This window comes from Lactuca virosa, chromosome 5 (assembly GCF_052849685.1).
Source record: "Lactuca virosa cultivar CGN04683 chromosome 5, Lactuca_virosa_CGN04683_v6, whole genome shotgun sequence".
NCBI classification, from domain to species: Eukaryota; Viridiplantae; Streptophyta; class Magnoliopsida; order Asterales; family Asteraceae; genus Lactuca; species Lactuca virosa.
In genome coordinates, this window is record NC_136430.1 from 395695618 (window position 1) to 395721291 (window position 25674).

The following is a 25674-nucleotide window of genomic DNA, read 5'->3' on the forward strand; positions in this document are numbered from 1 at the left end:
ACTATCATGTAAAATTCGCTAACACAAAAACAGTATCCAATTAAAGTGAAGAGTTTCAAACAAAAGGAATTGAGTTTAAGGACGAATAATTCACAATTAAAAAGAAAATAAGATATTATGTACATAAAAACACTTAGGGCTGTAAACGAACTGAACCTTCGGCGAACCGTTCGTGAACTGTTCGGCGGGAAGTTCGTTTATTTAATAAATGAACGAACACGAACAAAAATTATCGTTCGTTAAGTTAAATGAACGAACATGAACAATGGTCTCGTTCGTTCATTTATATTCGTGAACGTTCGTTTATGATGTTCGTTTACGTTCGTTTATGTTTGTTTGTTTAAGTTTATTTATATTCATTTATATTTAAATTTTTTTATTATATTGCTATATTATATGTTCGTTTATGTTCATATATGTTCATATATGTTCAGTTGTGTTTTTTTTATCTTTGTTCGTTTATGTTTGTTCGTTTATGTTCGTTTAGCATGTTCACGAACATAAACGAACGAACATGAACAAGGTAATTTGATAAACGAACGAACATGAACAAGAAAATCTCGTTCGTTTATCCGTTCGTGTTCGTTTGTTGTTCGGCTAACTTAAACGAACGAACATGAACAAGACCTTGTTCGTGTTCGTTTGATTCTTTTACAGCCCTAAACACACTTATAAATCATTAGCCATGTATATTTTCATCCAAATTTTAACCAATTTACCTATTTCGGGTTGTACAAACCACCACATAATTAGGGCCGGCTCACAGTGATTAAAATTAGTATTTTAATATTAAAATTGTATGTCTTTAATATATATACAAATACTTTTTTTTAAAAATTTATAATACAATACAAATAAAATCAAAAATAAATTATCAAAGTAGTTTAGGGACCATTAAAAAAGAGGTCTTCGACTTCGTTGTGGTCTTCCCCAATCCCTACAGCAATTCGGTCATTCCTGCTTGTGTGTTTCGCCTTTTTATCTCGTCTACTGCCAAAAATCCGGAATATTGCCTTAATCAATCCCTGCACAAAAAACACAGAGAGTATGATCAATGTTCTACACTTTAAATTGAAATCACTTTATTGAGATCTCCTTTTTCTTTTCTTCTCTTTCATATGGAAATGGCTTCAATTTCTTCGAGTCCTCGTACAGTAGAAGAGATCTTTAAAGATTACAGCGGTCGTCGTGGCGGGATAGTTCGTGCTTTAACTCATGGTAATTCAATTTGTAACCCTAACCCTAGTTTTAACCCCCAAAAGCTTCCGATTTTTCACTTGCTAGTTGCTAACTATCTCTTTTTTTCAATTAATGTTCTCAGATGTTGACGAATTCTATGGCATTTGCGATCCAGGTACTTTCCCTTTTGAATCTTTCGGCATATCATTTTTTTCTTGTTGGATTTCAATTTGCTTTCACATGCATACAAAATCATATTACAATTATTCAGCTAAAAGCCTAAAATCAATTTCTTGTTGCAATTTGTCATAAAATCAAATCCAATGTGGGAATTTGAAACATGATTCCAGAAAAAGATAACTTGTGTCTGTATGGACATCCGAATAAAAATTGGGAAGTGAGTCTTCCAGCGGAGGAAGTTCCACCAGAGCTCCCTGAACCTGCACTCGGAATAAACTTTGCAAGAGATGGAATGAACAGGAAAGATTGGCTCTCACTTGTTGCTGTTCACAGTGATTGTTGGTTGCTATCTGTTTCTTTCTATCTTGGAGCAAGGCTAAATCAAAATGAAAGGTGCTTATATTTCTTCATTTATTGCTAAATTCTATGACTTTTCAATATTTACACTTGCAGAATGCTATAATAAACAAATAAAGGAAACTAGGTTTCTGTTTCTTGCATTTAATTGTATGTTTGTTTACAGGAAGCGTCTGTTTAGCTTGATTAATGATCTGCCAACTGTCTTCGAAGTTGTAACAGAAAAGAAACCTGTAAAAGACATGGTGCATGGTGCAGATGGTGGAAGCAAATCTAAAAGTGGCACAAAGGTATAACAAAATTTGAATTCAATTCCATTCCAATTCCATTTGGTTGCAAATGGGAATGGATTCGAATTCCATTACAACTCACAAAATCCTTTGAATGATTGATTTCAACATTCCGTATTCTATAAACCCATGGATTTCAATTCCCAACATTTCCTCCTGCTTAAACTACTCAAATACCCTTTTAACCCTAGAATTTTACAAGTAAAAAGCTTTTCTCACTCACGAATTCCATTCCGTGCTTCAAATTCCAATCCCTTCCAAAAATTACTGTCTGGAATCTGGATGGTATTTTGGGGTATGGAATGTGTCAGAGGATTTCTAGTTTCGAGAAACTAGTCAAATACTTAAAAAAGTGAAAGAAGGGTAATTTTGTCATTTACCATGTATATACATTTTAAATTCCAAAACCTTTCGACAGATATAAAAAACCAAACAAGATTTTTCAAAAAAATCGGATTTGGAATCAGAAGGATTTAGAATCTGTCATGTGTTTGGTTGGTAGGATTTGCCTTATTTGCATCGAAATTGAAATTCATTCTTTTTTCTAAAATCTTGTTTAGTTTGTAAATCTGTCAAAAGATTTGAATGCATATATATAGAATTGACTAAATCGCCCTTCTTTCATGTTTTAAGTATTTAACCCGATCTGGAATGCATATCTGGTAAATGACAAAATCGCCCTTTCTTTCATGGAATGCATATCTAGTATATGACTAGTTTCTGAAATATAAACTTTATTTTTATGTAAAAAAAATTTGCAGAGATCAAGTGATGGACAGGTTAAAACTGTTGCAAAGGTAGCAGCAGTAGAAGAGAATTACGAGGATGATGATGATGATGATGATGATGATGATGATAATGATGATGAAGAAGAACATGGGGACACACAGTGTGGGAGCTGTGGTGGAAACTACAATGGAGATGAGTTTTGGATCGGGTGTGACATATGTGAAAGATGGTATCATGGCAAATGTGTAAAAATAACACCTGCCAAGGCCGAAACCATAAAGCAATACAAATGCCCGTATTGCGTTATGAAACGAGCCAAACCCTAGTACTACTCTTATCCACCCAAAAGTCACTCCTAGGTTTCTAACTCTTTTTCTTATTGTTGTAAAAGATTGTTTTATAATGAACTTAAAACCTTTTGATTTATAAAGTGAGATTATTCGTTGACTGTTATTTATTGGTTTTGTAATAGGGTTATTCTTCTAGCAACTTTTGAACTGGTCCATTCTGCTTTGTTTTGTTTGTTTCCTCTGATGGATATCATGTGAAACGAACAGTAAATCAGGTACACAACAGCCTATTAGGTGGCTGACGTAAGTGTGAAGTGGTCAAACATGAACATCATGTGAAAAAACAGGTACACAACAGGCTGATGTAAATGTCAAGTGGTCAAACAAGCTCGATTCACATTGGAATTGGACCTTCATATATGGTTGGTAAAAGAGACCTATGGTCGTAAAGAGCTAAATTTATGTTGAATTTGGTACTTTTATGGTATGGTTGTTGAGACTCAAATGGTATGGTTTATGTTTTTGCAAAGATAGTATATGGTAATCGTGGTAACTCTCCAAACAAAGTAGTACATTGTTAGAAACAAACTCTAACTTATGGTAAATCCCAATTTTTTTAATGAAAGGAAGTAGAAGGAAGAGAAATAAAGTAGTACATCTTTCTGGTAACTTTCCTTACAAAATGGAAGGATCCGATGAGAAAGTAAATATAAGGCAATATTTACCGATTTACCATTCAAGGCTTCAACCTAATATTAAAAAAAATAATAATAATACATACATTTTATAATCTAGATTTTCTTCAACGCCTCTTACATACACTGTATTCTCCATCATTAGACGATTCAAACTTGTACTATTCAACCTGACTTTCCTTTCTTTTCTTTTGAGTCTTTTTCTCGCATCCATTCTTCATACGATTGTGGATTGTCAGAACAAAAATCTTGGATGCAACGAAATGGAAATTTTTATCAAGCCGCGTTCTCATAGCTATAAATCTAAATATAGAAATATTATATAGATATAAATTAATCTTAATCTTGTAATCAAAGAAAGATAGTGAAAAATTTTCTTATCTTTTGACTTAGAATAAAGGGTTCTCCATGAAGGAACCAAATGACAATTTATTCCTATAGAACATCTAGGAACAAGACGATTGAATTGGAAATATCGACAAATTCTTGGGGAGTCCAACGAAATGAAAATAAATAAAAGGTCAATTTGTTCCAATTTCATCTCTATTGAATTTGAATATCAGAATAGCGGATATAGTAATGATTCAATGGGTCAGGTCCACTTATTTTTCTTTGATTGATCTATAATCTTTACAATAGATTTCATTAGCCTAATTGAAAATAGGAAGATTTGATGATTCAACAGATGACTTATCATTCATGATAACTATAACTAATATACTCTAACAACTAATATACTATAACTCATTAGACGATAATATTATACAGTTTGTTACTTTTAGTTGGTTACTTTTTTATTACTATTTTTTTTATTACTATTAATAATATCGCTATTCTTCTTTCAAATATGAATACTATGACTGGAAAAAATACAAAGCCCCTAATTGGATTTGAACCGAGGGCTTACGTCTTACCATGTCATTACTCTACCACTGAGTTAAAAAAAAAGGGCTTGGTTCATGGAATTCCTAAACGGGTCACTTTACTATCTAGATAAAATATATCTATATAACAAGATATATACCTACTTCTTATATAAGTATAAGAAGTCCATCTACACATAGACAGAAGCGCTCGACAAAAGGTCCATTTATATATAATAATTTGCACTGTGGCGGGTATAGTTTAGTGGTAAAAGTGTGATTCGTTCTATTAACCCCCTTAATAGTTAAGGGGTCATTCGGTTTGATTCATATTCCGATCAAAAACTTTATTTCATTAAAAGGATTCAATCATTTACCTTTCAATGACACATTCAAGGAAAAATATAAATTTTTGGGATTTTTATCCAAAGGTCAATTAAAAATGAAAACTTGGATTATAAAATTGCGAAACAAAATTTTAAAATTAGATAAATACTTCCAATTGAATGTGTATGAATAAAGAATCCATGGATGAAGATAGAAAAGTAGATTTCTAATTTCTAATCGTAACTATCAATTTTTGTTTGTATTTGTAGAGAATAAATTGAAGCAAAATAGCTATTAAAGAATATCTTTAGTTTACTAGAGACATCAACATATTATTTTAGCTCGGTGGAAATAAAATCATTTTCCTTAAGACTCTCTCAAATAGAAATAAAGAACGAAGTAACTAGAAAGATTGTTAGAATTGTCTTCTTCTAGAGGGATCATCTATAAAACGAATCGTTTTGAATTGAATATATTCAAACAAAAAGCTGACATAGATGTTATTGGTATCATTTTTTTTGTAAGTTGGTGCACAACTGAAATCTAGCAATTTATCCATTTTCAATAATACATATATAATACATTTATCCTTTTCCCTACTTTTGTTTTGTCCTTATTTTCCTTACCTTTGTTTTCTTTCCATTACTAAACTTGGAACACCACCTAAATGAAAAGTAGTGTAGTTGAAACATAAATGTTCCTTGTTCAAGGATCATTTCTGTCCATTTCTATAACTTAAAGGTCTAAACGGGCATAAACCCATTACTTAAAACGAGAGCATAGAATCCTAAACAGCCTCCATTCGCCACTTTACTTATCTCTCAAACAAAACACACACACACACACAGCACAGTGCTACGAATCAATGGACGGAACCGGAGTAGTGGCGGTGTACGGTAACGGGACCCTAACGGAGAGCAAGAAATCACCATACTCCGTCAAGGTTGGCCTCGCTCAGATGCTCCGTGGCGGCGTCATCATGGACGTCGTCAACGCAGAACAAGCCCGCATAGCCGAAGAAGCCGGCGCCTGTGCTGTCATGGCCCTGGAGCGCGTTCCGGCCGACATCCGTGCTCAAGGCGGCGTTGCGCGTATGAGCGACCCACAACTCATTAAGGAAATCAAACAGGCCGTTACGATTCCAGTCATGGCGAAGGCTAGGATTGGGCATTTCGTTGAGGCGCAGATTTTGGAGGCGATTGGAGTTGATTACGTAGATGAGAGCGAAGTTTTGACGTTGGCTGATGATATGAATCACATCAACAAGCATAATTTCAGGATTCCGTTTGTTTGTGGTTGTCGTAATTTGGGTGAGGCCTTGCGTAGGATTCGTGAAGGCGCCGCCATGATTCGTACCAAAGGCGAAGCAGGAACTGGTATGCTTTCTCGAAACTCTAAACCCTAAACCCTATTTCGGTTTCGTTGTTTATTTCGTGAATCTATTTCACTATTGTACTCTAGAGCTAGAAAAATAATTCCCTTTAACGATTCAAGATTACGAATCACTATTTTAATGAATCCATTTTTGATCCTTCTGATTCTTGCATTGTTTTTTAGGCAACATAATTGAGGCAGTGCGACATGTAAGATCGGTGATGGGGGACATAAGGGTTCTTGCAAATATGGATGATGATGAAGTCTTCACTTTTGCCAAAAAAATCGGCGCCCCATATGATTTGGTGATGCAGACCAAACAATTAGGGCGGCTTCCGGTGGTGCAGTTTGCCGCCGGTGGTGTTGCAACTCCGGCGGATGCCGCCCTGATGATGCAATTGGGATGTGACGGTGTGTTTGTGGGGTCCGGTGTGTTCAAAAGTGGTGACCCGGCTCGTAGGGCTCGAGCCATTGTTCAAGCGGTCACACATTACACGGACCCCAAGGTGCTTGCGGAGGTGAGCTGTGGTTTGGGTGAAGCCATGGTTGGGTTGAACCTTGATAACAATGTTGAAAGGTATGCTAATAGGTCTGAATAAGGAAGGGTGTATGGAGTTGTTTATTGTGTTTAATTTAAGATTGTTGGGAAATAATCTTGTTTGTTTTGAAGCAAGTTTGATTTGTTATATAAACAAAAATATATTATTGAGTTCTTACTTCTTGGATTTGTATCCCCTGATATGGTGATGGTGACAGAATCATGCATATATTCGTTTCATCATCTTCATTTACTAATTTGCTAAACAATTTCTTTTAGTTTTTAGTTTTTATATGATAATTATCATATGGTATCATACAATGATCCAAACAAAGTTTATTAAGTTTTTTTTTAAAATTATTTACAACTTACAACATGCATACCAAAGTCGACACATATTAACAAAACACCAAAGTCAATTAACTTGAATGTTGATTGTTCTAAACTTCAACTGTAAATTCTTCAATCACCAATCAAGTTTTTATTGCTAACATTGGATATTTGCTCTTAATTATTGTTAGTAAATCGTCATCACCAACCACCGGTTTGATTCTTAATATTTGTGAAGGATGAGAACCATCCAAATGGAGAATTCAAGTAATGTATATGCCATTAGTCTGATCCTTTATAGAAGCTATCCATAATAACTAACTTTGAAAAAGAACCCACCATTTATCATATAGTGATCAACCATTCCCTACCTACTTCACCTTAATTGTTATTTGGACAAGTTAAAGTTTTGTTTTGGTCCATGTGGGGATATAATTTCTCTCCTACATGTAAATGAGAGAGAGAGAGAGACAGAGAGAGTTGCACTTCATATACGGGAGGAGCTTATTGATGACTTTGGCCCATGGATGTAGCAATAGATTTGTGCATGAATTTTTTAATCATTCCAGGGAAACAATTCATAGGCATTTCCATACAGTTTTGACAGCCATGCTTAAGATGAGTGCCGACATCATCAGGCCAGACGTCAACTATAATGATGAAGTTCCAGAATATATATTAAACAATCCTTGATATTATCCAATGTTCAAGGTATTATCTAATGTTCAGTTACTTCACCAAATGATTTATTTATGATATATTTTTGTATTTGTAGGATTGCATTGACACTATAGATGGGACACACGTTAGGGCATCGGTTCGACAACATGAGGAAGCAAAATACATTGGTCGAAAGGGATATGCTACACAAAATATAATGGATGTTTGTGATTTTAACATGTGTTTTACATTTGTGTTAGTCGGATGGGAGGGGACTGCACATGACACAAGAATTTTCAATGAAGCCTTACAGAGACCAGATCTTCATTTTCCATTTCCAACGGGTGATTAGTATAAATTTTTAGTAACACAAGTTTTATATTTTTAATACTTGTTTGAAACGAATAACAAATGTTTGTTTTATTTACAGATAAATATTATGTTGTTGATATCGGATACCCAAATACCAGAGGGTATCTTGCTCCATATAAAAGAACTAATATTCGTTATCATATACCGGATTTTCGACGTGGGGATACTGCTGCTATGCGTGAACCTCGTGGACCGAAAGAGAAATTTAACTTTTACCATTCATCATTGCGAAATATCATTGAACGAACTTTTGGAGTGTGGAAAGCTAGGTGGGCATTGAAGGGGTATGGATAAATGATGCCTAAAACTTAATCCAAACATTTTTTTTAAACTGCTTTTTGAAAAAAAACAATAAACCAATAAAAAGCACTTTTAATTACAAAAACCATTCTCAAACACCGCTTCATCAGTGTTTTAAAAACCGGTTCGAACCGGCCGGTTGAACCGGCCGGTTGAACCGGTCGAACCGGGAACCGGAGGTGAGGACGGTTCAATTTGGACCGGTTTTATGACAATTTCCTGACCGGATTGAACCGGCCGGTTTTGGTAAAAAACCGGTTCAACCGACTGAATTGAACCGGAATGGACCGGATTGAACCGGACAGTCTTTGATTTTTATGTTTGTTTTGGGCTTCTTTATTTGATTTTAAGCTTCTATAATGATTGTTTTTATATGTTGCATTCTATTTACATTTGTAATACTAAAAAGATGACAAGTTTTGTAATCAATGTATGCAGGATAGTTAAGGTTTGACCATCCGGTTGAACCGGTTGAACCGGTTAACATCACCCGACCGGTTCAATTAAAAAACCTGTTTTTAAAACATTTAGCTTCATAGAAAATAGGCACCGGCAAACCACAAACTCACCTTCCAATCACATTCTTTAACGTTTCCGTTTTTAAGTTATCTCATATCTACTTTACAAAATCTCTTACCAAATCATATGCTCCATTTCAAATATACCATCTTATAGCTTACAAGTTCCTTCTCCTTGATCTCTAGATAGGAACACCAATCTCTGATGACTAATAACGATTAAAACTTCAAGCAGAAGATCAAATGTCTGGATATGTACTCTCTTCAACTTCGTTACCTGTTCCTGAAACCCACCAAACGAATTCTCTAAAACCCACATCACAAACCCTCGACAATGATATTCTCTACACTTTCAAATCACCATTTGAGCTCAAACAAATCCACGCCCAAATCATCAAAACCAACACCTCTCCCTCTATCTTACCAATTTCCCGTGTTGCCTCTGTTTGTGCCCTAACTCCCACCTTCCCCTACGCTCAAAAAATCATTCAGCTCTCTAACAAGCCCGAGACTGTTATATGGAATTCATGTCTGAAAGCTTTTGCCGAGAGTGATTCGCCAAATGATGCGATTCGGTTATTTTATCAATTATGCAAACACGATGTTCCTCTGGATGCCTTTACTTTTTCTTTCCTTCTAAAAGCTTGTACGAAACTTTCGTATGGATTATACGGGAGGATTATCCATGGGTTCATTGAGAAACTCGGGTTTCAATCAAACTTGTTTTTACAGAACAGTATGGTTCATTTATACGCAGTCTCTGGCGAAATTGATAACGCCTGCTTACTGTTCGATAAAATGTCTGAACGAGATGTTGTCACATGGAACATAATGATTACACAGTTGGTGAAAAAGGGAAACGTAGATGAAGCCTATGGTTTCTTTTCTAGAATGCCAGAGAGAAACGTGAGGTCATGGACATCAATGATCATGGGATTTGTACAATGTGGAAAACCCAAAGAAGCAATCGATCTTTTCACCCAAATGGAAGACAAAATGTTATCTCCTAACGAGGTCACTTTAGTAGCTGTTCTTGCAGCATGTGCAGATATAGGTGCACTTGATTTAGGAAAAAAGATTCATGATTCTTTAAAGAAAAAAGGATTCACAACAAATATTCACATTTGCAACACTTTAATAGACATGTACATCAAATGTGGATGCCTAGAATCAGCTCTTACTATTTTCAACAACATGGAAAAAAGAACAATCGTATCATGGTCAGCCATGATCCAAGGTTTAGCCATTAATGGAAAAGGTGAAGAAGCTTTCAAATTGTATTCCCAAATGATCCAATCACAAATCAAACCAAATGGGGTCACATTTATTGGACTTCTACATGCTTGTAGCCACATGGGCATGGTAAAAAAAGGTCTTCAACTTTTCAAAAGTATGACTAAAGATTATAAAATAGTTCCAAGAATTGAACACTATGGTTGCATGGTTGATCTTTATAGTAGAGCGGGTTTACTCAAAGAAGCTCATGAATTTATAAAAAATATGCCAATTAAACCAAACGGGGTAGTGTGGGGAGCTTTGTTAGGTGGTTGTAGGGTCCACAAGAACATAGAAATGGCAGAAGAAGCAATCAAACATCTTTTGGAACTAGATCCACTCAATGATGGATACTATGTTGTTTTATCCAACATTTACGCAGAAGCTAAAAGGTGGGATGACGTGGCAAGAGTGAGAAAGTTGATGAGAGATAATGGGGTGAAGAAAACACCAGGGTCGAGTTCAATTTCCATAAATGGAATAGTCCATGAGTTTGTGGCTGGAGATGAGACTCATCCTGAAAATGATGCAATTCAAGAAAGATGGAAGGAGTTATTAGAAGAAATGAAGAAAAGAGGGTATGTGCCAAATACTTCGGTTGTTCTTCTTGATATTGAAGAGAGTGAAAAGGTTAGGTTTTTATTAGGGCATAGTGAAAAGTTAGCAGTTGTGTTTGGGTTGATGAAAATGGGAGATGGGATGCCAATTAGGGTGATGAAGAATTTACGTGTTTGTGAAGATTGTCATGTTGCTTTGAAGATGATATCAGAGATTGTTGATAGGGAGATTGTTGTTAGGGATCGAAGTCGGTTTCATTGCTTTAAAAATGGTGTGTGTTCTTGCAAAAATTATTGGTAATTAATGTATGTAATTTGGTTACACTATTTTAATCAATTAATTGTGCAATGTGTATTTGAATATATCAAAAAGATTCAACTTTACATGGTGTATGTTTTGTAATGCATAATAGCTTTCCATTAGACCTTGTGGTTGTTAAACTATTAGTTAGTTTAATTAGTGTTAGATCCGACAATGTTTTCTTGTCTTCTATGTAATTTAAAATTTGTTAGGCTTTTTGAATGATGCTTCCTTTTGTTTTATGTAATTATAAGAGAATATGAGGTTAATCTCATAAAAGACTTTATATTTTGTGTATTTTTCGGATTAAATCTTAAATTTATTTTTTATCTGAAATCTTGTATTTTTTTATTTTTTCCAATCTGATCCTTTTAGTCATTTTTTTTCCATAAAATTGTAAAATGTGAGTCTTTTTTCGAGAAAAACTAAAAAAGTTGAAGGTTTATTTGGAAGCAGTCAGAAGGTTGAGGGTTTTTTTTATCGGAAAAAAAGACAAAGTTGAAAGTTTTTTTTGGAGAAAATAAAAAAAATACAACTTCTTTTTTCAGACAAAAAATAAAGTAATCCGAAAAAAAAAAACACAAAATATAAGATCTTTTATGAGATTAACCTTAAAATATGTTGCATTTTATTTTTATTTACATCAATTTGAGAGGAAGCCATAAAAACACATTTCCTTTTTATTTTAGAATAGTGATAGTGATTAGAATTGTATAGTTTTACATAGACTTGTTCTCAAGAAACCCGTTAAGAAATAAGTAGAACATAACGGCTAATTCGTAAGTAATATTAAAATACTTGTTGAATTTCTTGATTATTTATGAAAGATGAACATATATATATGGCTTATTTAAAGTACAATACAATCCAACATGAACAAAACTCTGGAGCAAACCAACAATATTGCTCTAATTAGCAAAAGAATTGAACCAAGTTGGAACGAGTGGCGAATGGCAAAAGGCTGAACTCCATGGAAAGATATTGTCTTGAGAAGGAAATGTGACGTTTCCACCTTTTGGAAGGTGAATATTGTTATGAATGTTATTTAGTGAAGTAGGTTTCAATCTGTGAGTGTGTGCCATAAGTAGATCATCTTCATCATCAATCCTACTTCTTTTTGCTTGTTTAGGTCTCATCTCGTTTGTGTCCACTTCAGAATCGGATTCCAAATCCTTCATAATAGATTCAGACACATCACAAAGAGAAGGTAGGGATGTAGGAGACATGATCATGACCTTGTTGATTTTGGTAATATTTGGCATCGGGCTTTTGTGTTCTTGGCTGAGTTTCTCAAGAAATTTCGATTGTGCTTCAATTTTAAGCTTCAAGTTCTTCTGAACCTGTTACATAAAATCCCATAATAACTCACGAATGTTTCATTATTAGCTTGAGTATTTGTATATTTTACAAGTTTGACTTGTTTGAAACCATAAAAAAATCCCCTACTTATTCTTTTTGAGTGTTTATTTTCCAAATAATCGCCACCAAGAACCTTGATTTTTCTTTAATATTAGGAGTATCTACAATATTCCAATTAAAGGAATTTAGTATATTGATCTTTGTTTTAATTTTGATTTATAAATTAACACCTCTATTTAAATATTTAGTGGAGGCAAAAGTATTTGATTCTTTTCTTTGGTGTTCTTATCGTATAAAAGAAAAATCTGAAACTGAATATATGCCTTTGGGAAAAGAGTACCTCAAGTTGGTCACTTAATCTCCTTTGAACTTCCATTTGCATTTGTAATGCTTCGTTTAGCTGAGCACCACTACAAAATAATATATTTTAAAGTCGTTTCCTTATGAATTAACAAGACTACAAACAAACTTGTTATACAATTAATATACAACTCACGATGTTACGCTGAAGTTTGGAAATATTTCCGATATGCTTCTTTTCTCAAACTTGTCTCCTGTTTATTACATAAACTCTAAATTGGTAATTAAGTCCAAGAAAGTTAAAGATTGGGATATTAAATTATAGTAATAATCACAAAGCTTATACGTCTGGATGTTTCGGGAACAAATTTCGACATTCTATATTTCTGCAAAACAAAACAAAACGACATAAGCCAAGTAATAGTTTAATTTTTGGGATACTTAGTTTAAACAAAACAATTCATTTGTATACAAACAATGTATATACCTCTAATGATCGATGGAAAAGTGGGATTTAATTTACCTGTAAGTGGCTTTTAACATGGTAGATAGTAAGTCCTTCTATCCCCATGGCCTTTAATATACCCTTCGGAGTTGCCCCTAAAAATCATAGAAAAACAAGGATACGTAACCAATATTCATCAAAACTAAATGAGCTTCTCCAAAATTCATTCTTTTCTACTGAAACTTCGTATTGACTTACTATCAGGCCCTCCAAGCTGATTAACTGCTTTTTCAAACAAATCATGGAGCTCTTGAGTCCACTTCAGCCGCTCTTTCCCAGAGCCATGATCAGATCGAGTTGAACCCATGTTTGATTAGCCAAGGACCAGTGGTTTGCAGTCGTAATTAATAGGGAGATATTGAGGCGATGTGGGCTATGGAAGAAGATGCTATATAATGTCTGCATAAGGTAAAGGGTTCGGATTAAACTAAGCACAAGGTTGGGAGAGTCCGAAACTTTTGAAACTCGATATCTTGGTTTACATCAACAGGCGAGTTGCCCAATGAATACAGGATATATGAAGAGGTTCAGTCAACTGAAAGAACACGTAAAAAGTAAATCGTAATAAAGTCTAGAATGGAATTTTTGTACTGCAGTCTCTTTTTTTGTGAAGTGTAGATGTTGACCTCCTTTCCATTTTAGGAAAAAGCAAAGTACTTACCAAGAAAAGGTTGACTATTTCTTCGGGTTTATAATAGCAGTTTTGGCCTTTTGGGAGTTTCTCCATAATAACTCAAAAGTGTTGTTTTTTGAAAATGTTCGAGTGTTATTGCATAGCAAATTCCATAGATACATTAAAAAGTTGACAAAAGAACTTCGCTTAATCTCCCGAATAGTGTCACCCGAAGTTCAGATATTTCCGGAAGATGAAAAAGTCCAGGAGAACGATATTTCCGGAACTATTCAGCACATGACATACATATTATGATATTATATTTCCAAACCACATATATATAGGATATTTGTGGAAGATGAAAAAGTCCACGAGAACGATTATATATGGTTTGGTTTTTTTTTCTTTATCTTATTAATTAAAGTGTGTCTTACGCGTCTAACATAAACGATCATGAAATAATCGTCAAATCTGCTAGAGGACGTGTGCAATGTCCCTCGCAAATGCCACTGAGGCGATCTATATTGCTGTTTGTTGGTTGACGCGTATTGTCTCATGGTCTATACTTTTTTTTTTTTTTTGAAAGGCATAATACGTCTCTTTCTTATTATACCAAGGTTAATACAAACATTTCGGGTCTCATTAAAATATGATCCCATGCTTATTCTCGGGAGATTAGTTATGACAGGGAAACTAAATATCACTACAAGAAATCAAGGCTTTAGCGGCGACATTTGCTTTTAGCGGCGACACAACACTTTGTCGCCACTAAAAGCCAATGTCACCGCTAATTGTATCGCCGCTAAAAGCCAATGTCACCGCTAATTGTGTCGCTGCTAAAGTCTTGTTGCCCGAATTTGCGTTATCCCCTTATGGTAGACTTCAGCCGTTCAATCGAGTATCTAATCCAACGGTTGGGGCCTCTTTTTCGCACAAAACCAATACCGGAGACCATTTGTCGCCGCTAAAGGTCGAAATCGTCGCCTCTAATTGTGGAATAAAAAAAACGTGGTACCCTTCCCTCCAGATAGTCGCCGCTGTTGCTGGTTGTCGCCGGTAAAGCCTTAAGTGTCGCCGAATAATCAAGGAGGAAACGATGGGAACGAAGATGATGGTATATAGGGAGGAGCTTTATTTGTTTGTTACATTTGTTGTCACGCTTTGCTACTTGTTAGAATTGTAAAACTTACTTTGCTACTTATTATAATTGTAAAACTTTTGGTTGTTTTATTTTGGTATGTAATTAACTATAATAGTATTTGGTATTTAATCGGATGTTGTTATATATATATATATATATATATATATATATATATATATATATATATATATATATATATATATATATATTTTAACGTTGTTATGTATCGGTTTTTTATATCCAAAATCGTTGATTAAAAAAAATTAAAAATGAAAAATATTATTACCGGCGACGACATTATTAGTGGCGACTTTATCATTAGCGGCAACACGAAGTATTACCGACGACATGAGCATTAGCGGCGACAGTTCTTTGTAGCGGCGACAACCTGATCAATAGCGACATAGCAGTAGCGCCGACTTTTTACCGGCGACGTGTCTCCGCTATTGCCTTTACCGGCGATTAGCTTACTCTCTACCGACGACTATTGTCGCCGCTATAGCCCGAAATTCTTGTAGTGTATGACCCGAAGACGATGCCGGGGAGAAATTTAAATATGACCCCGATAGTTATGTCGGGGATTTCATGCATGCCTCCAATGATGATGCCAAATAAGAAATTTGAACATATGGTTTTAATAGCAATACATAGTCCATTATTAAGAGCGATATTTCCAAAGAGGAAGTATGCCGTTGGCTATGATTATGTTAAGATTACCTAGCGCAGGTTAGTTAGCCGAGATATGGTCTCACTAACACATGTATTTATATTGCGTTTTATTACATGATTGCTTATTGTTTGTGCATGTTCTCACTAATCTTTAAAGTTTACGATTGTCTCTTATGTATTTAGGTAATCATAGGGATGATAGGGGTAAAGGGATAGTGTGATCATAAGGATAGGGAGTTGCAAGGACGTGCTGCCCTTACTTGTACTTTCGCTTATATAACTTGTATTTGTATTTTGATACGTGTATAGTACGCAATAACACTTGCACTCGGTTGATACGAATTGTTTTTCACTTTTGTTACACTTTACTTTTGTAAATATTTTGCTAAACTCTTATTATTATGTTATAAAAATGATGTTCGAGTAAAAAAACTAATCGTATTTTCAAAAAGTGTGATGTGATAGATAAATGACATGTCGGCTCCAACTCCCAACTCGCAACTCCGACTATCTTTCTGAATATAAAGAATAGTAGAATCAATAATACATCTCAAATTTCTCATTCACTAGTTTCAACTCCCCTATGAGGTGCTTTGTGCATACATAAAGGCAAAACTTCAAAATGTAACGATTTTTAACCAACACCAACTTATTTATTTTCGAAGTATAAAGTCAAGGAAAATGACTTCTAAGAGTTGAATCCTTGAACCACACGTCTTCCCAAAAACATGTGTTTGTAATATATACACACCTTTAGTTGTTGGTCCCAAACTAAGCAATCAAACAACAATAATGTTAAATAACAATATATAATACTTCAAAACTAATTCTTTAATATTGATGAATAGCAATTTCATATACAAGAGTTAATCATAGAACATACTTTGATTAAGAACATACCCTTAAATAATCTTCACTTAGAAAATTATCGACTCTATGTAAAAACATAAGACATTACAATAATGTAACAACCGGTTATTTAGGATCAATAAAAGTCAAAGAAGTCAAACAAAAGTCAAACGAGTCAAACATAAGTCAAATAATTAAATGGTTAAATTTAATTAATGAAGATACACTTTACTTTTGAGGATTTCGGTTTTTTTGGAATAAAAAATCACCAAAACCGAAATCACCATTTGTGACTCAAAGTAGGCCGAAATCATGCGAGGCCCCACTAGGACCGAAATCCCTTTGGACCGAGATCACCAGATGACCGAGAACCCTTTTGACCGAGAACTCCCCGGACCGAAGACTTGGTTCTCGGTTGGATGAATTGGACCGAAATCAAGGTGATTTCGGTGGAGTTAGGCCGAAATCACCCACCTTATTTGTTGACACTTCTCCCAATGTGATAAAATCACTTTTACCATCATATATAATTATATGACCGAAAACAATCCTCACAATTCACATTTCCATCTTCCAATATCGTTATTTCTCTCTCAACATTCATACACCTTCATCCTTTAATCTTCATAATTTCCCAAGAACATCATCAACATCCCCAGGAAACCAAATTTCCTTCAAGTTAATTCTTAGGATTATTGTAAGTGTTCCTTGTATATAATCTAGTATTTTATTACACTTACATATTAATTTATCTAATTTACACACAATATCGTGTGTTAATACCATTAGGATACGAACTTTGTCACACATTCTAACTCGAAGATCGTCCCTATCACTTCATTATCCAAGCCAAGAACACACTTGAGGTGAGTTCATACCCCTATATTTTCCACGATTTTTCTATGTTTTAGGGGGGAATACAAGTAAAACACAAGAAAAACTTGTGTTAAAATACAAATCGTTATATACATATATATATATATATATATATATATATATATATATATATGCTTTCTTATATTTTATGTGAGAATGCAAAAATACACGAAATATCTTTATTATGAAATTCAGGAACGTATACATACAAATCTTTCGTACAAATACGCTATGATTTTCTTACAATAAATAAATAAATATATATATATATATATATATATATATCCTCCTTAATAAATGAAAATAATTTTGCCACATGTCACTCTCTCATTAACCGGGACACATGTCATTTTTTGGTATTTTTGATTAAATGTTATTTCCATTTGTCATTTTCTTATTTTTTTTTATATTTTCTTAATTAACACATCATATTTACACCTCAATTAATCACTGCCTTAATTAAAAATAACCAATAAATTACAATATTAGTACTCATGTAGTATTTAATATGTTTCCTTTTAAATTCAAAATTTAAATTTTAAATTTCAAATCTAAAATTTCAAATTTAAATAAATTTTTATTTAAACATTTATATTTAATTTTTGTTTTATCAAACCCGTATAATATACGGGTCTCACACCTAGTGTGTGTATATATATATATATATATATATATATATATATATATACATACGAAACATACAATTGGATTTCAATAAATAAACTATATTTAAAATAGTTTATAAGTCTTTAACCCTTTTGTAATATGTTGAGCAAAAATGGTACAATTATATAAAAATACATATATAATTATTTCATTCATTTTATTATCATCGTAAAAATGAAAATGTTCATACAAAGAATTCTTCAGTACAACGGAACATTGTTATAAACTATAATAGATATAGTTTATGAGACATACATACTATTTTACCATTTCGAGATACAATACAAAAATAATTATGTAAAGACATAATTATTTTGAACTACGTGACTACTATGGAAGGATAATACTTCCACATTCCAAAATGGTTTTTCGTTATACTACATGTAAACAGTCAATACAACATTTGTGAGACACGTCTTCAAGTACTTACCTAAGTACCAACAAAAGTCATGTATTATAACCAGAATCTCCCATAAGAGAGCGTGATATTTGTGTATAGATCTATACGAGACTGACAATCCCGCACCATGACTGTTAGCTACAGTTTGACCGGCAGGTTACTGGTGACAAATGTCGTACCAATTCCGATGCCTGAAGAACGTCGTACAGGCCATCTAGGTCATTAGCATGGTTATAATAACTAACAAATGGGTGTTAACAATACGTTTGGTTTACGAACACATACATATCTTCAACTGGTTTTATTTAACAATAAAACTGCATTACACGATTTTTCAGTACAATACAGTTTACATTTTGGAAACATGCATACAAATGGTTTTGTAAAGATTAAAACTACATTATACTATTTCAAGAGTACAGAAACACTTATACATTTTCCGTCTTAGGGTTGTTAAGACTACATTACATTTAAAAGAAAATATTGGATTTTCTGGAAGAGCACACTATCATTTTCAAGGAACAAAGACATATATTTCTCATATAAAATGCTTATGAACTCACCAACTTAAATGTTGATACTTTTTCAAAACTATTTGTATTCTCAGAAAATCACTAATACATGTAACAATAAGCTTTTGAAGATGAGAAGCTAGGACGTCAGTCAAGTCTTATATCATCATATTGTAATTTATTTTTGAAACATGTAATACTTATAAACCATGTAAATTTATCAATTATATTTACGATGGTTGTGTTTGCTTTGATCTCTATTATCCAATTGTTATGATACTAAACATGACGTCATCCGCTCCCAGACGTTTACGTCGTTTTATCGGTTTGGGGGTGTGACAAATTGGTATCAGAGCATTGTTTATAGTGAACTAAGTATATCAAACTACGTAAGATATACAACGATAAATACAATGGGGCTAAAACGCTCTGACTAAAAGTATACTTTTAAAATATAAATATTTTTATAAAAAGTATACATACATACATACATACATACATACTAGAAATAGTATCGTAGTAGGGACCATATAAAAAGTATTTAGATAAGTTGGACGCTGCGGTTAAGCCTAAATAGTTATGTAATCATGGCTGGGATAAATATAGCCTTATCAACTATATTTATACGAGATAGGACTAACATGTGATTGGGAATGGTCGTAGTGAACAACGAGTCTAAAACTTACCAACTCTATATACCAAGAAATTCTAGAATCAAACATAAAGTTAGAATACTATAGGAGTATTTTTAGAATATTATAGAATCATACCCTTAAGCCTTCATGTATTTCCTATAGAATACGATATGACCAGATTTCACCACAACTACCCCTACTACCCTGCCATCGCAACCAACGGATATAATGAGGAGGATCCAGAAGAGGATCCTGAAGAGTACCAAGAAATGAATTACAAGGGAGGGAAAGGCGTAGGAAATATCGTAAATAAACCTTACCCATCAAGAGTAGGCATAAGACCCTTTCACCTTACTCTTTCCAGGATACGCCCTCCCCAAAGACCGATGTAACCCGAATCAGCTTAATGTTTTGACACCTATATTCTAGTATAGTAACTTAACATTTGTACAATACCTATCACCATAAGTACATTACGATGATGTTAGTCGAAACATTGGGAACCATGCAACAAAACATGTAAATTGATGTGTACAACTAGCAATGACCTGAGACACTTACGAACTTGTTTCATACCATACAGCAAGAATCATGCCATCACGCAGAAATAACCAGTACAGCGGCGCAACACCAGTTCTACAAATGGACCTCATCACATTCCAAGCTGCGGTATCAACCGCCGTGGCAGCCGTCATGACACAGCTTAGCGCTAACAACACGAACGGAAACGAGAATGATAACCACAGTCCCAATCAAGGTGACAACCACGGACACCAGCGAGTGTGTTCCTGCAAGGACTCCCCAAATTACAAACTTAAGAACATCCACGGCAATGGAGGAGTACTACCCAAGAAATGAAAATTTTGGAACAAGAAAAAGGGGTGTTCGACTCTGGCGCATGCCAAAAGACAACAAACTGTGGAAGCCTATACCACCACTATCCCTACTGTCTCATTGCCGACAAAACCATATGCTGGAAACCTTCCAAAATGCAACAAGTGCAACTTTCATCACCATGGAGCCTGCCGGGTGATGCACTGCAAAAATTGCAACAGAAAAGGGCACACCGCCCGTTTTTATAAGGCACCAGCCCAACAAACCACTCAAACCACCAATGCCGGAGTATTCCAAACTTGCTACAGATGTGGGGAGGCGGGGCATTTCAAAAGGGAGTGCCCAAAGACTAGAAACAAAAATGTCAGAGGCGTCGCAGGATCTCCAACAACAGGACATGAGGAAAAAACAAGGAACCCCGCTGCGACTACCAGTACATCCCTCCTCAAATAACTCATACGCATGCATACCTTAAGAAAGCGGTACGAAGAGGAGTTTCGTGAATCACCAATTTAAAATCATATCCAAAAAAAGCTACAATCACTCAACGAAACATTTACAGTAGAAATAACAAATGATAAAAGGAAAAAACACTAAAGATATATACATAGTATGCACTCTAACACTAAAACAACCAATTCTTTTAAATTAGCCTAATGCCGGCTACAATAGGAAACTTCGAGGTGACCACTGGCACATTGGTTAAGTCCTCACCATACCAATATCAGGTGTTACAAAACGTTGTTCAATTCAACTTACCAAATAACGAAAACCCATGAAATCTATGATGACAAACCCGACACAAACCTTCGAATCACCTCTCGCTTCAAGGCTTAGAGATACCCACACGAAAGGCACCACGTCTTCCTAGCCCACGTTGTGGATGGGAAACAATAAACGAAAGACATCAAGGATGTTCCAGAAAACTCGTAACCTTCCCGATGTGTTTTCCCAGAAGACCTTGTGGGAATGCCACCCGTACGATAAGTCAAGATTAAATTCGACTTAAACACAGTAGCTAGGGAAAAAGTGGATGTAAATACTATCTCACCTAAATTAATCACTTCAATCACGTAGAAACTAAGGACCCACACTGGCAATCTACGGTTACTAAGTGTATACGTTAGAGTTATATATATATATATATATATATATATATATATATATATATATATATATATATATATATATATATATATATATATAGGATTCTTCAGATTTAGGAAATATGATTCTGCTTTAACTCCTGTTCCTTATTTGGTCGTGGGCTTAGAGAAGAATCGCTTATTCGACTGTCCTTCAAGCTTGATTTCATACGACTTTTATACACAAAACGTTTATGGAAGAACTAGGGTGAACACACTACCACTTGAGCGATCGTAGACAAATATACCAAACCCACACACTTCCCACCAACCAAAGCCACAGAGAGAATAAAAAAGTTGACATGAACGTATCACAAGGAAAATTATGAGACTACAGGATGTGCCACTATCTATCATCTTGGATAAGGAACAATGGATTTGCTTCGCATTTTTTACAGTCGTTACAGAAGTCGCTAGAAACCCAACTCGTCTGGAGTACAACTTTCCATCCCTAACCAAACAGTCAAATTGAACGAAACACTCGAGCATTTGAAGGTGTAATTCGTGCTTACATGAAAAACTTTGGCAAAACGAGGGATACTCACCTACCACTAGTTGAGTTCCCTTATAACAGTAACCACCTCGTCGGTATCGAAGCCACTCCGTTTGAAGTACTATACAGACGCAAGTGCATATCACCTCTGTACTGGGATGAAGTGGGTGGCACATAACTAGAAAAGAGGCAAGTTCCTGACAGCACTCTCACCGGCCCCGAGATCATACGAGAAACTACGGAGAAGATCGTTCAAATCCGGGAACGACTGAAAGCATATAGGGATCGACAAAAGAGCTATGTAGATAAACGACGCAAACCCTTGGAATTCAGGTTGGTGACCGCATTCTGTTAAAGGTCTCACGCTGGAAGGGAATGATACGTTTTGGAAAACGTGGAAAGCTAAATCCAAGGTACATCAAGCCATTCGAGATTCTTGCTAGAATCGGCCCGATCGCTTACAAACTTAAACTATCGCAAGAACTCAGCAACATACACCCCACTTTCCACGTGTCTAATCTAAAGAAGTGTCTGTCCGACGAGACTCTTGTAATCCCACTCGATGAAATCGAGGTAAACGAGAGTCTACACTTCGTAGAGGAACCTGTGGAAATCATGGACAGGGAAATCAAGAGAACGAAACAAGTCGTATACCAATAGTGAAGGTCCGCTGGAACGCCAAGCGAGGACCTGAATTCACTTGAGAACGAGAAGATCAAATGAAACAAAAGTACCCACATCTTTTTCCTAGTTCATTAGTACCCACTTTAGAAATAATTTCGTGATGAAACTCCCTCTAACGGGGTGATAATGTAACAACCAGTTATTTAGGGTCAATAAAAGTCAAACAAAAGTCAAACGAGTCAAACATAAGTCAAATAATTAAATAGTTAAAATTAATTAATGAAGATACACTTTACTTTTGAGGATTTCGGTTTTTGGAATCAAAAATACCAAAACCGAAATCACCATTTGTGACTCAAAGTAGGCCGAAATCATGTGAGGCCCCACTAGGACCGAAATCCCTTTGGACCGAGATCACCCCATGACTGAGAACTCCCTAAACCGAAGACTTGGTTCTCAGTTGGATGAATTGGACCGAAATCAAGGTGATTTCGGTGGAGTTAGGCCGAAATCACCCACCTTATCCGTTTGCACTTATCCCAATGTGATAAAATACACATTTCAATGCAAATCTCAAATCACTTTTACCATCATATATAATTATATTACCGAAACAATCCTCACAATTCACATTTCCATCTTCAAATCTCGTTATTTCTCTCTCAACATTCATACACCTTCATCCTTCAATCTTCAAATCTTCATAATTTCCCAAGAACGTCATCAACATCCCCAGGAAACCAAATTTCCTTCAAGTTAATTCTTAGGATTATTGTAAGTGTTCCTTGTATATAATCTGGTATTTTATTACACTTACATATTAATTTATCTAATTTACACACAATATCGTGTGTTAATACCATTAGGATACGAACTCTGTCACACATTCTAACTCGAAGTCGTCCCTACCACTTCGTTATCCAAGCCAAGAACACACTTGAGGTGAGTTCATACCCCTACATTTTCTACGATTTTTCTATGTTTTAGGGGGGGGGGGGATACAAGTATAACACAAGAAAAACTTGTGTTAAAATACAAATCGTTATATATATGCTTTCTTATATTTTATGCGAGAACGCTAAAATACACGAAATATATTTATTACCAAATTCAGGAACGTGTACATACAAATCTTTCGTACAAATACGCTATGGTTTTCTTACAATTTATATATATATATATATATATATATATATATATATATATATATATATATATATATATATACACGGAACAGACAATTGGATTTCAATAAATAAACTATATTTAAAATAGTTTATAAGACTTTAACCCTTTTGTAATATGTTGAGCAAAAAGGGTACAATTATATAAAAATACATATATAATTATTTCATTCATTTTATTATCATCGTAAAAATGAAAATGTTCATACAAAGAATTCTTCAGTACAACGGAACATTGTTATAAACTATAATAGGTGTAGTTTATGAGACATACATACTATTTTACCATTTCGAGATACAATACAAAAATAATTATTTAAAGACATAATTATTTTGAACTACATGACTACTATGGAAGGATAATACTTCCACATTGCAAAATGGTTTTTCATTATACTACATGTAAACAGTCAATACAACATTTGTGAGACACGTCTTCTAGTACTTACCTAAGTACCAACAAAAATCTTGTATTATAACCAAAATCTCCCGTAAGAGAGCATGCTATTTGTGTATAGATCTATACGGGACTGACAATCTCGCACCTTGACTGTTAGCTACAGTTTGACCGGCAGGTTACAGGTGACAAATGTCGTACCAATTCCGACGTCTGAAGAATGGCGTACAGGTCATCTAGGTCATTAACATGGTTATAATAACTCACAATTGGGTGTTAACAATACGTTTGGTTTACGAACTCATACATATCTTCAACTGGTTTTATTTAACAATAAAACTACATTACATGATTTTACAGTACAATACATTTTACATTTTGGAAACATGCATACAAATGGTTTTGTAAAGATTAAAACTACATTATACTATTTCAAGAGTATAGAAACACTTATACATTTTCAGTCTTAGGGTTGTTAAGACTACATTATATTTAAAAGAAAATATTGGATCTTCTGGAAGAACACACTATCATTTTCAAGGAACAAAGACATATATTTCCCATATAAAATGCTTATGAACTCACCAACTTAAATATTGACACTTTTTCAAAACTACTTGTATTCTCAGGGAATCACTAAGACTGGTAACAACAAGCTTTTGAAGATAAGACGCTAGGACGCCAGTCAAGTCTTATATCATCATATTGCAATTTATTTTTGAAACATGTAATACTTACAAACCATGTAACTTTATCAATTATATTTATGATGGTTGTGTTTGGTTTGATCTCTATTATCCAATTGTTATGATACTACACATGGCGTCATCCGCCCTCAGACGTTTCCGCCGTTTTATCGGTTTAGGGGTGTGACAAATAAACAAAACCCTAGCATTACATAAATACTAGGTACGTTAAATGCAATCCATAAAAATCTGGGAATCTTTTGTTGAAACATGGAAACTCCATCGTGACTTGAGTAATAGTTGATCTTAATTACATAGTGTCAAGATCTCAACTTGTAGTGCAAAAGTCATAAGTAACGTTGTTATGTCTTCATAAGCACCCATTGAGCCACCGGTGCGAACACACAGATACAATCAACATCAAAGTAGTTTGAAGTGTATGAGTTTCCTTTGACCTATCAAATCTGATAACAGGGTTTGACTCAACATAGTCTATAAAACTATAAAGATCAAAATCTTTTCCCCATAATTAAGTAACCGATCAAATAATATTTGGAGACATGTACAATCTAGTTTGAGATAGATATTTTAATGATAAAATTTTAATAATGAATATATGAAATTAATCAATTTTAATTTGGTTATAATTTA

The 25674-nt window shown here is 34.4% G+C and overlaps 3 protein-coding genes and 1 pseudogene across 3 annotated transcripts; 3 read left to right on the top strand and 1 right to left on the bottom strand.

Annotated features, from left to right (window-relative positions):
- The first annotated feature begins 906 nt into the window (after positions 1-906).
- LOC145110852 (PHD finger protein ALFIN-LIKE 1-like) lies at positions 907-3188 on the top strand. Its single transcript, XM_079047167.1, has 5 exons — positions 907-1218; positions 1322-1354; positions 1530-1752; positions 1883-2006; positions 2768-3188. The coding sequence occupies exons 1-5, from the start codon at positions 1119-1121 to the stop codon at positions 3059-3061; spliced, it is 774 nt and encodes a 257-aa protein (XP_078903293.1). The 5' UTR covers positions 907-1118; the 3' UTR covers positions 3062-3188.
- Positions 3189-5695: 2507 nt separating this feature from the next.
- On the top strand, positions 5696-7000 carry LOC145110853 (pyridoxal 5'-phosphate synthase subunit PDX1.3-like). The gene is made up of 2 exons (XM_079047168.1): positions 5696-6286; positions 6468-7000. The coding sequence occupies exons 1-2, from the start codon at positions 5776-5778 to the stop codon at positions 6881-6883; spliced, it is 927 nt and encodes a 308-aa protein (XP_078903294.1). The 5' UTR covers positions 5696-5775; the 3' UTR covers positions 6884-7000.
- A 2078-nt stretch (positions 7001-9078) lies between these two features.
- On the top strand, positions 9079-11218 carry LOC145110854 (pentatricopeptide repeat-containing protein At5g66520 pseudogene; annotated as a pseudogene).
- A 766-nt stretch (positions 11219-11984) lies between these two features.
- LOC145116939 (protein PHOSPHATE STARVATION RESPONSE 3-like) lies at positions 11985-14193 on the bottom strand. Its single transcript, XM_079053239.1, has 7 exons — positions 13961-14193; positions 13498-13698; positions 13318-13394; positions 13141-13180; positions 12991-13048; positions 12835-12904; positions 11985-12475 (listed from the first exon to the last, which is right to left on the bottom strand). The coding sequence occupies exons 2-7, from the start codon at positions 13604-13606 to the stop codon at positions 12044-12046; spliced, it is 786 nt and encodes a 261-aa protein (XP_078909365.1). The 5' UTR covers positions 13607-13698; positions 13961-14193; the 3' UTR covers positions 11985-12043.
- Positions 14194-25674: the final 11481 nt, after the last annotated feature.

What these genes read in the sequence shown, in the direction of transcription:
- LOC145110852 (XM_079047167.1), top strand. Translation starts at nt 1,119, where the DNA reads ATGGAAATGGCTTCAATTTCTTCGAGTCCTCGTACAGTAGAAGAGATC. An exon ending in AGGCTAAATCAAAATGAAAG is followed by an intron (nt 1,753 to 1,882) that starts GTGCTTATATTT and finishes GTTTGTTTACAG; the next exon opens with GAAGCGTCTGTTTAGCTTGA. An exon ending in AATCTAAAAGTGGCACAAAG is followed by an intron (nt 2,007 to 2,767) that starts GTATAACAAAAT and finishes AAAAATTTGCAG; the next exon opens with AGATCAAGTGATGGACAGGT.
- LOC145110853 (XM_079047168.1), top strand. Translation starts at nt 5,776, where the DNA reads ATGGACGGAACCGGAGTAGTGGCGGTGTACGGTAACGGGACCCTAACG. An exon ending in CAAAGGCGAAGCAGGAACTG is followed by an intron (nt 6,287 to 6,467) that starts GTATGCTTTCTC and finishes ATTGTTTTTTAG; the next exon opens with GCAACATAATTGAGGCAGTG.
- LOC145116939 (XM_079053239.1), bottom strand. Translation starts at nt 13,606, where the DNA reads ATGGGTTCAACTCGATCTGATCATGGCTCTGGGAAAGAGCGGCTGAAG. An exon ending in ATGTTAAAAGCCACTTACAG is followed by an intron (nt 13,181 to 13,317) that starts GTAAATTAAATC and finishes TTTGTTTTGCAG; the next exon opens with AAATATAGAATGTCGAAATT. An exon ending in CCAAACTTCAGCGTAACATC is followed by an intron (nt 12,905 to 12,990) that starts GTGAGTTGTATA and finishes ATTATTTTGTAG; the next exon opens with TGGTGCTCAGCTAAACGAAG.